The following is a 15959-nucleotide window of genomic DNA, read 5'->3' on the forward strand; positions in this document are numbered from 1 at the left end:
CTCAGTTACACTGCAAAGGGCTGTGCCTGCCTCATTATACATGCAGCAAAATATTCTGACTTTATTCTCAGAATATTTATATATGTTTCAGTGCGTACTCAAACTTTTGAAATTGTTTTGAAATTCATAGGGAGAAGACGTGTTCACGTCCGAAAAGGACGTGAAGGTCTCGCGTGATTAAACGTGGTTTCTCGTGATCGCATTCCTTTCCTCATGCATATCAAAACCGGAGACCAAATCAAAACACAGGCGGGTCAGCAGCCGGAGCCTCGGCACTGTGCCAAAAAACACAAACACAACGGCGAAGTAGGAAAGGGAGTGCGAGGGTTGTTTCCGAAACTACGTACAGCCACGAACCCAGACGTGAACGCTTTAAAGTGTTCGTTTGAAGTGCTTTCAGTGAGGTAAGTCGCTCAGAGTTTATTTACATCCTGCTCTAGGGTTTGAGTTTGTCTCCGTGTTTCTTCACACAGTATTATTTCTATATGGGGCATGTTGAAATTTTATTTAGCTGCTTTACTGCTAGTGAATATTTGAAAACGTCTGAACTAGTACTTACAATCTCTGACTTCTATCAATATTCTATCAAAAGGACTACGTCTGTACCATTGTGTAATCTCTTGATCACCAGCTGTGAGTCCGTTAGTGATAACATCCTAGAGTTAAAGAGGAAGTCCACCCATTAATTCTACATTTCTGCACAAGTTGTATTCCGTGTTTAGTCTGATGTAAAATATCTAATTTAATGAGTCCAGGTTATTTAATGAGGTAATATATTGAGTTCCCTGGTTAAAGAGTCAGAAAGGTAAAAATGTGACAGAAACCTAATAAGTTTATTGCTATTAAACGTTTTAAAAGAGATGTTTATAGATATGTGGACATGTTCTATGATGGTTTGGAAATGAGATTTTGCCTTAAAATATTTCTTGCAATCTATACTTGACCAAGAAGTAAATTTAATTGGAAAAGAAAACTCTTTTATCATTCATTTATTCATTGTCTGTAACCACTTGTCCTGTTCAGGGTCCCGAGCCTACCCGGAATCACTGGGTGCAAGGCGGGAAAACTCTTTTACCACTACTATAATATATCACTATTAATAGTAAATATGAAAACTCAATGGTTCACTGGTTTTGAAATAGAAAAGGCCATTTACATATATGCTGTATGAGCAAATGTATTGGGACACATACACATGACACCTCCAGGAGCTTTTATGACTCAAAATCCCATTCAAAATCCATAGGCATAGAGCTGGTCTTTCCTTTGCAGCTTTAAGAGCTTCCACTCTTAAAGAAGGATTCTACAGGATTTTTGCCCTTGCTTCCAGAAGTGTGGTGTCAAACACTGATGTTGAGGAAGGGCCTGGCTCACAATCTCCATTTTAGTTAATCTAAAAGGTCTTAGATGGAGTTGAAGGCAGGGTTCTGTATGGGGACAATCAAGTTTTCCACATCAGATTCAGCTAAGCATGCCTTTATGGGTTTTGCTTTGTGCACAGTTATGCTGGAATAGAAAAGGGCCATCCCCAGATTGTTGTTACAAATGCATATACTAGTCCAAAATGTCTTGGTTTAGTGAAGCATTAAGTTTTGCATTCATTGGAACTAAGGGCCTAGGACACCCCTTGCTAAACCACCCTAATACCTTATCTCTCCTCCAACAAACTTTACAGGTGGCACAATGCAGTCAGGCAGGTTAAGTTCTCATAGCATTTGCCAAACTCAACTCGTTATACTCACTTATTGCAATGGTGGTATACTGTTACAGTATAGTATCATGCTCAGATTCAGTGACTCATTCCTTTACAAATGTTTGTATGGCTAGGTGCTTTATTGTATACCCCTGTGGCAATGAGACTGAACAAAACATCTGAATTCAATGATTAGGAGGTGCATACTAATACTTTTGTGAATATAGTGTGTAATATAGTGTCCTTTGTTTCCTAGCACCCTCACCGTAAAGAAAATGAAAGTCAGTTTGTTTCTCTGTAATCAACCATTTCACATAAAATCACCCTCTATGACTATGGACAATTTCAACCATGGAACTGTTCAGGCCACTTTTAAGAATTCGGCAGAATTACTACTAATAGATTTAGACTGACATGCTTAAATATGGTAAGAAAAGTCCCATTTGAAATAAAAGATGAAACACAATTTTTCATGTTATGTTACAGTTCTAGAAATTTGATTAAAAAAAATTCAAAAGTGTTCATAGATGTTAATGAATGTATGAGTGTGTGTTGCCCTGCGGAGGACTGGCGCCCCCTCCTGGGTGTGTTCCTGCCTTGCTCCCAGTGATTCCGGGTAGGCTTCAGACCCAACACAACCCTGAACTGGATGAGCAGTTACAAACAACGAATGAACGAATGATGTGAAAGACAGTGCCTCATTTTGTAGAGGGTACAACAACATGGCTTCATAGACAGGGTGTGTATCATTCTGCAGTTCAGATCTGTCTCCTATGGTGCATCATGAGCAAGATAATCTAGTATGGAGAGAGATTAGTCTCAAAATACTTTACAAATGCGTAAATGTTAATCCACAAATTCAACACAAGTCACAAATATGTTTCACTATTCACAAATGAATACATCCCAATCTGTGTCTCACAGTCTGCAATTTGTACAAATACAGTTACATTCATAAATACATGTTTTTGCTTTTCATAGATATATCACAATTTTATGCGAAAATAAATACATTTGTTTAACATTTATTTGTAAATTATTGAATCTGCGTTTGTGGATCAAGTCAGTCACGTCTTTTCCGTGACGTGCATTTGTTCATTTCCTCTCGTGGGTTTTTGGATTTTGAGACTTTCCTTCCGCATTTCACCCGATCCAAATACAAATGCATCCTGATCCACAAATGTGGCCAGCAGGCGAACGACCCGCCGCTACTGTTGTTTTCCCCAGTGTCTCAGGACTGACCTGTTGCTGTCAGGTCCGCAGCAAAACAACCCCCTCTAGGCGGGACTGTGATTCCATTGGCTGCAGCAGTAAATGATAGACAGCTAACTCTAAAACTAAAACATGAAAACTCTAAAACTAAAGCATGCATTTATGTGTAACTGTATTTGTACAAAATGCAGACTGTGAGACACAGATTGGGATGTATTCATTTGTGTATAGTGAAACATATTTGTGACTTGTGTTTAATTTGTGGAATAACATTTACACATTTGTACAGTATTTTTGAGACTAAACTCTCTCCATAATCTAGTAGTGGCATCTACAGAAAGCTGAGCAACTGAAGTCTTGTATCAAGTCAGAATGGGCAAAATTTCCACTTGAAAAACATTAACAATTAGAATCCTCATTTTGCAGTTTAGTATCACTGTTCCTAAACAGTGTATTTAAAAAGAAAGGTGGTGTAGCGCAGTGGTAAACATCCCTCTGTCTCAACTTTATTTGGCGTGTGTTGCAGGCATCAAATGCTAAATGTGTTTATATTTACAAAATAACATAAATTTGTTGAGAGAAAACATTGGACATCATTTCTTTTTGCTTTTGGCAGTTAAGTAAATCTTCAAGACAATGGAAAATTAACAGAATGTGGTGCTACCGTGAGGGTTAAAGTCATGGACATTCTGTTGTCCTATTTGACAGCACCCTTTATGTACAGTGATTGCAGCGACTTCCTAAATTTTTTTTCTTTATGATATTTTTCACCATTAGAGAGTGAAACACCTAAAATCCTTGTTCTAGATCCAGTCTTTCTCATGAAAGACAACATATTTCATACATGTTTTATATTTTACCTAGTATCCATGTTGCCTGTGGATTTTCTTTTGAAAAATGATGTAAATGTCTTTGATTTCTGCTTTCATTTCATCTAATGCCTAATTATTATTAATTTTAATGAGGTTTCTTTTAAACATGTGTTTCCAGGAGGGATGGCAGAAGGAGGGTTTGACCCCTGTGAGTGTATCTGCTCTCATGAACATGCAATGCGGAGGCTCATTAACCTGGTGAGCCTTTGTCTCTCCCTTTCTCTTTCTCCCTTTCTCTTTCTCTCTTTCTGCATACCACTTCTTCTGAGCCTTGTGTGATGAGATAAAACTTAGCTTTCAGTTGTGTACAGTCACTTCCTGTTCTGTTTTTGTTCTTGTGAGGTGTGATACCTGACACTCCAGTTTTCATGTTTTATTTTTTTATTACCTAGACAAAACACTGATACTAGATATCCCTCAGTAGTTCTTCCCTCTCAGCAAAGTATGGCAATGTGTGCAGAGGTATTTTACTTACATTGACCAGCCATTATATGAAAGCCACCTCCTTGTTTCTACAACCATTGTCCATTCTGTTAGCTCCACTTACCCAGTAGGTGCTGTTTGTAAGTTTACTATTATAATATAATATAATAATTATGTAGCATGTAGGTTGCCATACGTAATTTATTTGTCTCTTTTCATGTTGTCCTTCAATGAATCAGACCACCACACAGCAGGTCTTATTTGGGTAGTAGTAGTAGTAGTAGTAGTATTAGTAGTACTGGTAGTAGTAGCATCGATAGTAGTAGTTTATTGCTGTCCTTTCCATTTTTCCAACATGAATACACACATGAAAATATGGAAATTAAAAAAAGGGTAGAGTGTAAAATATATTGACTGATTTAAATGCCATAAGTTGGTTAGGGGAATCACAGAAATAATAAAAACCCAGTTAGAAATTAGACAAGATAACACTTTATTCATCCCAAAGTAAACTGGAGGTAGGTTTACAGAAATGTAAAAATGTTCTCACAAAGCAAACCTTTGTGTTCTTTCCATCTAAAGTGGACATCATCATATAAAACATTTTTTTTCAGTGCATTAATGCACACATTATCATACGTGATCTCGCTCTCCTACCAGTACACAAACTGTGAAATAAAATATCAACACAGTCAGTTTTTTGTGATCTGCCGAAGCCTGGAACCAAGAGATTTTGTTATGTTGAGTCATGTCTTGCATCGGTGGCATGCATGTTAGTGTACTCTGAGTACATCAGGGTTAAAGGGAACAAAATGTAAATCTGATTATTTAATTTTGCACTCAAAATGTCTGCCTATTACTGGTTAAACTGAGCCATCTTTAGTAGACTGCACAGGAGAATTGCATCAAGAAAAGTGTTTGCATTGTAGCCTGGCAGTGTTGGTTGTTATTGTAGCTACAGGGAAACTTATGGGTGTGTAACATCCTTATAGCACAGGAACTTGTAGTTAGCTTATAGGTATGAAGAGGTGTGGTGTATGGCACTGGAAAGGCAGATCATTTCTGTATTTATTTGCTGGGATTTTATCCAGTAGAGGGAGCTGTTAAATTGCCTGTACCATAAACCTTTTGATTTGGTCAATACAGGAGCATTTTTATCTTGTTAAAGGCCTCTTTATGAATGCAATTATTTGATAAAAGAAGCCTTTTATGTTTCTGAATGCTATGGCTTAGCACTACAGTTTACATAAGCCAAGGAGAATAAAGTTCAGCTTCAGCAGTGTAATGATTAATCCTTCATTGAGGTGGGCTCCCACGGCTGCATGCCTCTGGATTGTGGGGGTGTGTTTTAAAAAAAAAAACAACAGATTTTTGGGGCGATTTATATTCTATCTTTAATTCTTACCTTTTCACCGATCACAGTCTAGATAATCGCTTTTATCTTTGGCACAGAGAATCTGATTTGTGTTTATCCCCAAAACAAGCTGAAACCTGGACTTATGAAAAAAGCATATATTTCCGCTGTCTTTTGGAACACAGTTTAGTTTGGGTCAAGAGACCTTGACAGTGTTTCTGCATAGAATTGAAATATGGCTTTCCCCTTATGTAATGGAGTTTCGGTTTTTATTTTTTGATACAGCAGATTTTTTTGATACAACAGAAATCTGCAGATTTCTTGTATCTTTTCAAAATATTATATATTGTAAATGGTTCAATCTTGTTGAAGCAGATGCCCATGTCGGCAATGGTTTTTTGAAGTAATCCAGAGCCCATATGGTTATATTTATCACACTAGCATGATGGTTTCTCATCTAAGGGGTTGAAAGTCATCCACATTCCAGTGTGGCTTCTGGCCTTACCTTGTGGCTTTCCTGAACTTTTTTCAATATTACATCTGGTAAATGGTGAAAGACTTTAATTTAGTGCAGTTTGTGTTGAGAGACATTCTCTTTGAATGGTGAGAGAATGACACTTCTCTCATGTAATCTGGCTCAAAGTGGTGAGCGACAACCCACCTTTATTTACAAATGTTGGAAGCTTGCTTTCTGTGTCAAATTCAATTAAATTTCTTATTTCTATTTTTTAATGCATTTTACAAAAAAGGTTTTTAATTATTCTTTATTATAGTCAATAATATTAAAATCATCAGATATATACCAAGTAAAATAGTTTTAGGTAAATGATCTCATTAGTGATAGTAATTGTGAAAATGCTGCCTTGGGAATAACATAATCCCACATAAAATACTCCCTTGATGTGGTAACATGACACAATACTAAAACATTTTGGCTGTTTAAAGCACCTTTTGGAGTAAAGTTTGCTTGTAATGATTTAGGCCAAACCTGCTGATGAAAATGAAGCTTAGGATTATAATGCATACTTACATTTTTAGTGAAGAGCTGTTTTATGTTTAAAAAACCTTTTGATTTTTCCACATTTCAAAAGCAGCTGAATTGAAACAAAATGTTTGTTGATCATCACATTTTTATATGTATAATTGTTTGGCAAAATTGTAAGAAATTCACTGCAATGTTTCTCAGAATGATTAAATATATTTTATCTATCTAGCTGCTAATTTTTTTGTTTTTTGTCTTTCCCAAGCTGAGGCAGTCCCAATCCTACTGCACAGACACTGAGTGCCTTCAGGAACGTAAGTTTAATCATTTTTTTAAACATTTTTTTTAAACAGAGACTGATACCAAAAGGTCTTTTAATAGAGCTGTGTTCTCTTATTTGTTCATTCACATGGACACTCACTCATGACATTTAAACGTGACATTACATGTTTAGTGTTAGCAGTCCTATACAATATTAATAATGGCCCTATACAGTGTACAGTAATGCTATCATATTAATATGTAATTGAAATCATAATATAATTTACAAATGAAAGCAATGGTGTGCAAATAATTTATAACCTATAGTTAATTGAAAATAGTACAATCAAAATGATTCACTTTTAAAACTGCAACAACTGGTCTCCTCGGTTCTCACACTCTTACAGAGTGTTGTTAAAAAGAAAAGACGATGAACCCGGTTTTTCACCAAAGGAACAGTTCTGTTCCTTTTTCTTGGATCCTTGGTGCTCTCCAATTAACTGGCCTGTGTTTTCACAAGTTTAGATGTGAACTGGTTTTGAAATGAAAATGAAGATTATGAAATGAAAATATGAGAAATGGGACCCCAAACATTTGAGCAGCTGAAATCCTATTTCATAAAAGAGTTCCTATCATTTACAGAATGTTATTATAAGAGGAGGTAATGCAGCACAGTGGTAAACATGTCCCTGTCCCAATTTTTTTGCATCATATTCAAAGTTCAAATCATCTACACATAGCACAACAGACTCTATTTATATTGTATTTGTGTGTGCAGTGCCAGGACCAAGTTTATCAACTGAGGGAGATCTGACTCTACCGATGATTATTGTTGCCTGGGTGGTGCTGGCTTTTATGCTCTTTTTACTGCGCCCCGCCAGTCTGAGGGGACCCCGGACCTCCAACAAGCCCACTGGTCCCCCGACTGTAAGTAAAGCTTATGAGAAAAATTAAAATATGTTTTTCTTTTTAATCCGTAGACATACATTTTAGTGCTGGCTTGACTGGTTAAAGTGATATATTTCTTCTTTTTTTTTTTTTGTCTTTGACGCATTTTATTTTTGATGCGTTTTAAATTAGCATACTGCTAATTTATTTCCTTTGTAATTAAAAGCATACCTTAAATCCAATAAAATAGCTGCCTAAAATACAACCTTACTTTTGTTTCAAAACCATTCTTTTACAGGCAACGTTCATAATCGTAATCAAAAAATATTTTTATAAAATTCAAAATTTAGACTGCGCTCGAACCCAGTCTAATGTGTTTACAAAGCCCCAGTGTCTGTAAATGAGTAAAAAACAAACGGTCTCGGTCCAATATGCTAGGCAAGAGAACTCCAAACATTGAAAATCACAAACCACAACACTTTTAGTCAGATACAGTTTTTCTTCACAAATTGATGCACATCTGTAAAAATTGAAGATAAGTCAGCTACACCACAGACGAAGTACTGACAGCTCATAACAATTTTTTTTGTTACAGCCACTTTACCATATAACCTACCAAAAATACATAATACACCACTAAAGCAGGCTGATATTCTCTGTTCACAAAATGTTAATATTAAGAGCATTTAACACCACCCAACATAAATATCTCATGTGTATATTTATTTTAAAGGCTGTTATGAATTTTTCAGTTCTAGACAATATATTCAACAACATATTCGAAACACATTAGAAACTGCTGAGGCCTCACTAATGATATATTTCCCTCATATTTTCTGTGAAACCCATGTATGTTAAAGGAAGAATTTGGATGCAAGTTTAGCCCGTGTTGCAAAACTGAGATTTATACTGTTTCTGTTTTTATTTGTACAAAAAGTTCACATAAAATGAATACCAAAAAATGTTCGTGTTGTTTTCCATTTTTCATTCATGGCAGAGCATTGGCAACTTTAGTTATCTTTAACTTTAACTTTAACTTAAACTAAAAGTTTAGTGCAGAACAGGCGATACACATTTGTGCCCCTGGCAAGCAGAGAGGTACCAATGTGCCCCTCTAAACTCACTGTGCCCCCCAGTACAACAAGTAGTCTAGAAATGCCACTTTTATATTTATTTATTACTTTAAATATGGGTTTTATCTTCTTGTTTCTTTTTCTTCATAGAATCATGGCAGAGACCCTCCAGCACCTCCAGTGGACTAATGACCAGATAGGACTCTCGAGTTCTACCTATGACCAAAAACATTGACCTTTGACTGCTGACCTCTGATCTTAGCTTTTGACCGGGACTTCTTTTGATCAGTTACCTTTTTCACCTAATATTGTTTACTGGTGATATATGATGATTTCATCTTTTAAAAATTCCTCTTGGCTGTTTCATTTTTTTCACATGGATTTTGAAGTGGTACTGGGTGAACATAATTGACTAGTTCTTAACAGGTCTTGTAAGTTTTGACTGGATCTGGAGTTTTCTAAAGCATTAAATTGAACAATATATGAATGCTGTTTGAAGAACACAATGAACGATCCTATAAAAAATGGAGGAAGTGTATGATTAATTGTGATTTAGTGTGTTACTGATGGGATCGTGTCTTGGAGTGCGTTTGTGTTCCTTAAATGCAGTTAAAAATGTTACTCACTTGTGCAGGGTGGAATGGAACATTCTGTAATGGGCATGTCATACTTCACATTTCTGGTGTAATGTATGAATTCAGAGCATGGGCTTTGGCTGTAGTGCCATACAGTACTCTAAGGAAAATTTGATTTTCTCAGAAGGATTTACATGGCTGGAGTGGCGCCCCCTCCAGGGTGTGTGCCCAGTGATTCAGGGTCGGTTTTGGACCTACAGCAACCCTGAATTGGTTAAGCGGTTACAGACAATGAATGACTGAATGGTTTACATGACTAGAATTGAGCAATATATTAACACACATCATGATGTGAGTTTTGTAGTGAATTCTAGCATCAGAAATGTGTAATTCTGAATTGGCTTGTGGGACTTTGGGCTGTTTCCATGATTGGTGGCTTCCAGTGAATGGTTGTGGTATTTTTATATTTGTGCACAATACATATAAGTAATACATAATGCATTTGTAATACATATTAGTCATTCCAATTCTGTCTAGGTAGCACATTTATTTGGCAAGTGAAATTTTCTTGAATCTGGTCAATATATCCCAATAATTTGTATATTTCATTTAGAGCTGGGATTCAAAATTCTGGAATTTTCACAGTTTAATTACTCAAAAAATGAATTAGTTCGTTATGAAAAATACTGAATATGATGCAGGCTGTTTAAATTGTATTCATTAGCATGTTATTAATGTTATTACTTCTTGATTAGTCAGCAAATGCACTACAGTATCTACCACACCTACTGCAGTTAATTTAGTGTGATCCTTAGGAAAATAAAAATAAATAAATGGGTAGGTTGGATGTTGTTGCATTTTTTTTTTTTTTTTTTTTTTTTGTCCATTCTTAATTCTAATCGGGTCTTTTTTTTTCCCACAATTGATTCTTCAAATTGACAGATCTTAATGAATAATATTATTCGCATTATTTCTCAAAATGTACAAAATGATCTGCATTATTTTTCACAATAAAAATAATTCTGTTATTTTCTTAGGTGAATAATCCTATAATATTTTTAGAAAGAAATTTCAAAACCTATACTATAGACTATAATTGTAAGTATAACACCTATAAGATAATTTATAATTACAAGATATAAAACAATATCCTTTGCCAAGAATTTTCTAAATAATTAAGGGCTATCTCAGGATTGGTGCTTTTTTTTTTTTTCCCCTTCCCCCGCTTCATACACCTCCTCATTATTTTACAGCATGTCCTCTGTCATTTAGCATGTCAGTTCTCCATCCATATATGTAACCTGCTTGTACAAATTATGTGATTGCAGAAGCATTACAAATCTGGCTAATAGCTAGCAGTGTTCACTCAGAAAAAGATTTTTAACTCATCCAGGGATTTTTCCAACATTCTGTAAAACATGTTCAATCTCACGTTACAACATGTCTGCAGGCCATATATATATATATATATATATATATATATATATATATATATATATATATATATATATTTTTTTTTTAGCCAATTCTGAGAGGATATTTTTACATTTTAAATTACTAGCCACAGAATCATTATACTACTTATGATTTAATACCAAATATTTATGATTGTATTTTTCAGCTTTCTTTTTTAGATTTTTACATCAGACTAACATAGGCTATGTATTTGAATGTGTATGCAGCATATCTCATCTGTAGCATGTATTGAGATGAGGGATAGCCTGTAATTTACAGTGATTGATGTCAGAATCTGGTTTGATTTCCTGTGTTTAGTTAGGCCAGGTTAAATTTAAATATTTTTTTATTTAAGCTTTGGTTTAAATATATAAATATCTTCTAGGATGGTAAGGTGTGAAGACCAACTACCTGCTGTTGCCTGATGTTTGGTGCACATATTCTGGTTCAGTGGTGATAATCATACAAATTTAAACATTTTCTTTCAGGAATGGAGTGCCTTTCAAGTCATATAATTGTAAGTCATTCTTCTCCAGGCACAGTGTACTGTGTATACACACTGTTTTAAGTCACTAAAGTGCTCTAAAGGCTAGGGTGTGTGGACCAGACAAACACCAACAGACAAAAAAAAATAAAAAATTCACGGATGCCCAATACTTGTTTGCTTTTCCTCCATTTATTTATTCTCAGATCAGTGTTGTGCAGTAGGGCATTACCAGTTTAATCTAACACTAGTTTTCATGTGTCACTAGTGACACACACTTAACCTGCTCCGGGATACTTTAAAAGGGCAATTAAGATTCATTTGCTTCCTGCCACAGTGCTATAGTAAACTGTTCTTAGTTTAAAAGGCTATGACGATCCACTTCTGACGATTAACTCTTTTGAGAGGAATCTTGAGGTCAGGTTTATCTGGTTGTATTTTTGTTATGTTTGCTCTTTGTTGTAATGACAGAAAAAAGATTGACAGATAATTCTGCTGTTACATAGTATGACAAAAATAAATAAATAATTCCAGTTTTAGGCTGGAATTGCCCCGACTCAGGAATTAATGTAATCAAACTCTGTTGACCAGCTTCTCATCAGTCCAGGACAGCCTAAAATGATGCTCACCTTAGACATTATGCATCTCACTCAGTCATTGTTAGGAATGGCTCCACAAGAGGGTGCTATTCAGTGCTCCACATCAAAGACAAGTGTCCTTGCACTTTTGCGATTTATTATTTGTGGCTCAAAAAAACAGATCTTAAGACAATAATGGCAATATTAATGCAGTGACACAGTGGCCGTTGCTTTTTCTGATTTTGATGTTTAACCTTTTACATATTAATGCAAGATTTATTATTATATTTTTTAATAAGCCCTTACCTACTGATTAATTTTAATTGATTGTTCATAATACATTTCATGTTTTCATGTGCATGCGTACAAGGCTTAATAATGGCTTTGATGTCTAAATATTTATATAAAGAGACCGTTAACCGTTAACCATGGTTAGGTTTCGAATATTCTGAGACCAACCCCAGGATACATTTGGCTAATCAGTTCTGTTTTCTGAATGTTGTAAGAATGACCTTTTAAAATTTGAATGCTGGTGTTTGATTTGGTCTGTGTTTTCTGGCTTTAAGAGAAGGGACTTCCACTATGCACTTTTGGTTACTGCAAATAAAAATAAATCTATCTACCTTGTACTCTTAAATGTGTATGTGTGTCTTTCATCAGTTGTAATCTGAAATAAAATTGAGACTATATTTTTTCCTTTGTGCTCATGGACAAACTACGCAAGTACAGTTCAACATATCATACCAGTTAAAATACCAAATACTTGGCTCCCAACTGCAACAGTGTAAGCATTGGTCCAATCAACATACATTTGTGGGTTCAGTCCTTAGTAATGCCCTTGCCATCTGCTACTTAAGGGAGGTCATTTACTTCATTAGCCAGGTAGCACTGTATGACAGGGAGAAACATATATAGTGGCTATTAAGTGAACTGGCAAACAATAGAACGCATGGAAAATTTAGTAAAAATATCATAACGTTTTGATTAAGGTGTAGTGTTTTTGCAGCCTTTAAAATGTGTAGTTTGAATAAGTGACTGAGCACATGTAGATATAGAAAAACAATATCAACAAATGTCAGTACAGTGCCATGACTGAAATAAAATTTTCGTTAAGAAAACAAAGAAAGTTAGAAAACAATATAGTGACATTGATTGGAAACATCACACTTAGATGGCACAAAAACCTTTAGTACTAGTGTGAGTGAGTGAATAACTTACAAGCCATGTCTATGAAGTGCTTTACATCTAAACCCCTGGGACAGGGGCCTCTATCTCTAATAAAACTGTAAACGTGTGGGAACTGAGGAGACCAGTTGCCATATTTCTTAAGGGGAAATGTTTTCCACATTCTTAGAGGTTATAGGATTGTAGCAGCTGTTTGTGTAGTTTGGGTTCTTTATAGTGTTATAGATTAATTAACCTTGTTTTTTCAATGTGTGACATGTCTGGACTCATTTTAGACCCCAACTAAGGATCCACGCTTATGTAATTCATGCAGAATGTGTATTGGCTGAAAAATGTAAGGCCTGCCCAGAAAAAAAGATGATGTCTGGATGGTAGCATGTGGCTCCAAAACCTGTATATTGTTCAGAATGAACTGTGCCTTCACAGATGTCACCCACGTCATATACAGTAATGTACCTCCACACCATCACCAATGCTGGTCTTACTCCTCATTAACCTGGGGGATATAGTACCATGATTTTCAATAAGAATTTCACAGTTTTTGTATTTGTGAGCTTTAACTTGCATTTGTGGATGCAGCCAAGAACTGTGTTCACAGACAATGGTTTTCTGGAATGTTTCTGAGCCCATGCAGTGATTTCAACCAAAAGGAAATACAGACGAATTCCAAAAACTTAGAATTTCATGGAAAAGTTGATTAATTTCCATAATTCCATTAAAAAAGATAAACTTTCATAGATTATAGATTCAGGTCCCACAATTTAAAAGATTTCAAGTATTTGTTTGTTTATTTTCACATAATTTGGGCTTCCAGCTCATAAAACCCATGAAAACAGGGTTTCAAAAAATTAGAACACTGTGGAGAAATTAGCCCAAATTTTGCAGGGCATGAATGTTTTAAACTGAGTGTGACACACTGATCATCTACTAAACTTAAAGCACCTGCACAGGTTCCCCTAGGTGTCATTAAATTTCTTCAGTTTGGTTCAATTGTCTCAGTTCGGTTCAATATGGGGAAGACTGCAGACATAACAACTGGCCAGAAGACCATCATTGATACCCTCCATAGGATGCGGAAGCCAAGTTCATAGTTAAGGAGGCTGGCTTTTCACAGAGTGCTGTGTCCAAGCATATAATGGAAAGTCTAATGGAAGGCCAAAATGTGGCAGAAGATGCACCAGCAGATATCCAGAAAGAGTGGAATGAGGTAGGAGTCACAGCTTCAAAAACCACCACATTCAGACACATCCAGGAGATGGGCTACAACTGTGGGGTTCTTAAGGTCAAGCCACATCTGAACCTGAGCCAACATAGGAAGCGTCTCAACTGGGCCAAGGAGAAGGGTTGGACTGTTGGCCAGTGGTCCAAGGTTTTCTTTTCCGATGAAAGTAAAGTGTGCCTTTCATTCAGGAATCAAGGTCCAAGGGTTTGGAGGAAGATGGGTGAGGAACAGAACCCAAACTGCTTGAGGTCCAGCGTGAAATATCCACAGTCAGTCATGATTTGGGGTGCTATGTCTGGTGCAGGTGTTGGCAAACTCTGCTTTTTTAAATCCAAGGTCACCGCAACTACCAGAATGTTTTAGAGGACTTCATGATTCCTTCTGCTGAGGATCTGTATGGAGATGCAGATTTCATCTTCCAGCAGGACCTGGCCCCTGCCCTTGCTGCCAGAAGCACCAAAACCTGGTTTGATGCCAATGCCATCACAGTGCTTGACTGGCCAGCCAACTAACCAGACCTAAACCCCATTGAAAATCTTTGGGGTATTCTCAAGAGGAAAATGAGGGCCACCAGACCCAACAACAAAGAAGAGCTGACAGCAAGCATCAAGAAAACCTGGGCTTCCATTACTCCCAGGCAATGCCACAGGCTGATTAAAGCAAAGGAATTCCCAACCAAGTATTGAAGATTGACATATCATTTTGAAAGTACCATATTTTGATTAATTTGATGTGATCCAAATTTTTAGTTTGTAGTTTGGGCTGATTTCTCCACAGTATTCTATTTTTTTTAAAATCCTGTTTTCATGGGTTTTATAAGCTGGAAGCCCAAATTATGTGAAAATAGACAAATAAATACTTGAAATCTTTTACATTGTGGTCCCTGCATCTATAATCTATGAGTTTATCTTTTTAAATGGAATTATGGAAATTAATCAACTTTTCCATGATATTCTATTTTTTTTGGAATGGGTCTGTCTGGTTTTAATGTAGTTCCAAGTGAGGCCCTAAAAATCACAGCTAGACAAAGCAAGTCTTTCACAGAGTATTATTATTATTTTTTAAAAGCACTGTGGTGCAGCAGGTAGTGTCGCAGTCACACAGCTCCAGGGATCTGGTGGTTCTAGTCCCGCTCCGGGTGACTGTCTGTGAGGATTTTGTTGTGTTCTCCCCATATTTGGGTGGGTTTCCTTCAGGTCCTCTGGTTTCCTCCCACAGTCCAAAAACACACATTGGTAGGTGGACTGGTGACTAAATAAAAAAAACAAGTGTCCGTAGGTGTGAATGTGTGTGTCACCCTGTGAAGGACTGATGAGGCCCTGAACTGGATAAGCTGTTTCAGACAATGAATGAATTACACAAATTTACCATACCTTGTTGTATTATCCCCCTAAACATTTGGAAAATTCTAAATATACAGATATTAACAAAATAAATAAATAATATTTCAACATTTGAAATATAGTCTTTCTACTTTTTTCAATTAAACGTTCCTTTAAAATGAATTGCAAATTATTGCATAGTTTTCATTTAAATTTTGTCCAACGTCACAACTTTTCCACAGAGCCACATTACCCGTATATGATGTCTTCTACACCCTGTTGTCAATATGCATCAGAAAGTTGTTTGGAAAAATGGTATTCTCCATGTGAAAAGTACACTATACCAGAGGCTTTAATATTTTAGTTCCAACGCGTGCTTT

General features: G+C 36.1%; 1 protein-coding gene across 1 annotated transcript; it reads left to right on the plus strand.

The window, feature by feature from the left end:
• The first annotated feature begins 220 nt into the window (after window positions 1-220).
• smim14 (small integral membrane protein 14) lies at window positions 221-10272 on the plus strand. The gene is made up of 5 exons (XM_066660995.1): window positions 221-404; window positions 3896-3975; window positions 6802-6850; window positions 7576-7724; window positions 8909-10272. The coding sequence occupies exons 2-5, from the start codon at window positions 3901-3903 to the stop codon at window positions 8945-8947; spliced, it is 312 nt and encodes a 103-aa protein (XP_066517092.1). The 5' UTR covers window positions 221-404; window positions 3896-3900; the 3' UTR covers window positions 8948-10272.
• Window positions 10273-15959: the final 5687 nt, after the last annotated feature.

The sequence above is a fragment of the Hoplias malabaricus genome, chromosome 2, assembly GCF_029633855.1.
Source record: "Hoplias malabaricus isolate fHopMal1 chromosome 2, fHopMal1.hap1, whole genome shotgun sequence".
Lineage (NCBI taxonomy): Eukaryota > Metazoa > Chordata > Actinopteri > Characiformes > Erythrinidae > Hoplias > Hoplias malabaricus.

Coding starts and splice junctions, on each gene's coding strand:
- smim14 (XM_066660995.1), top strand. CDS start 3,901: ATGGCAGAAGGAGGGTTTGACCCCTGTGAGTGTATCTGCTCTCATGAA. Junction 3,976..6,801: donor TGCGGAGGCTCATTAACCTG/GTGAGCCTTTGT, acceptor GTCTTTCCCAAG/CTGAGGCAGTCCCAATCCTA. Junction 6,851..7,575: donor CACTGAGTGCCTTCAGGAAC/GTAAGTTTAATC, acceptor TTGTGTGTGCAG/TGCCAGGACCAAGTTTATCA.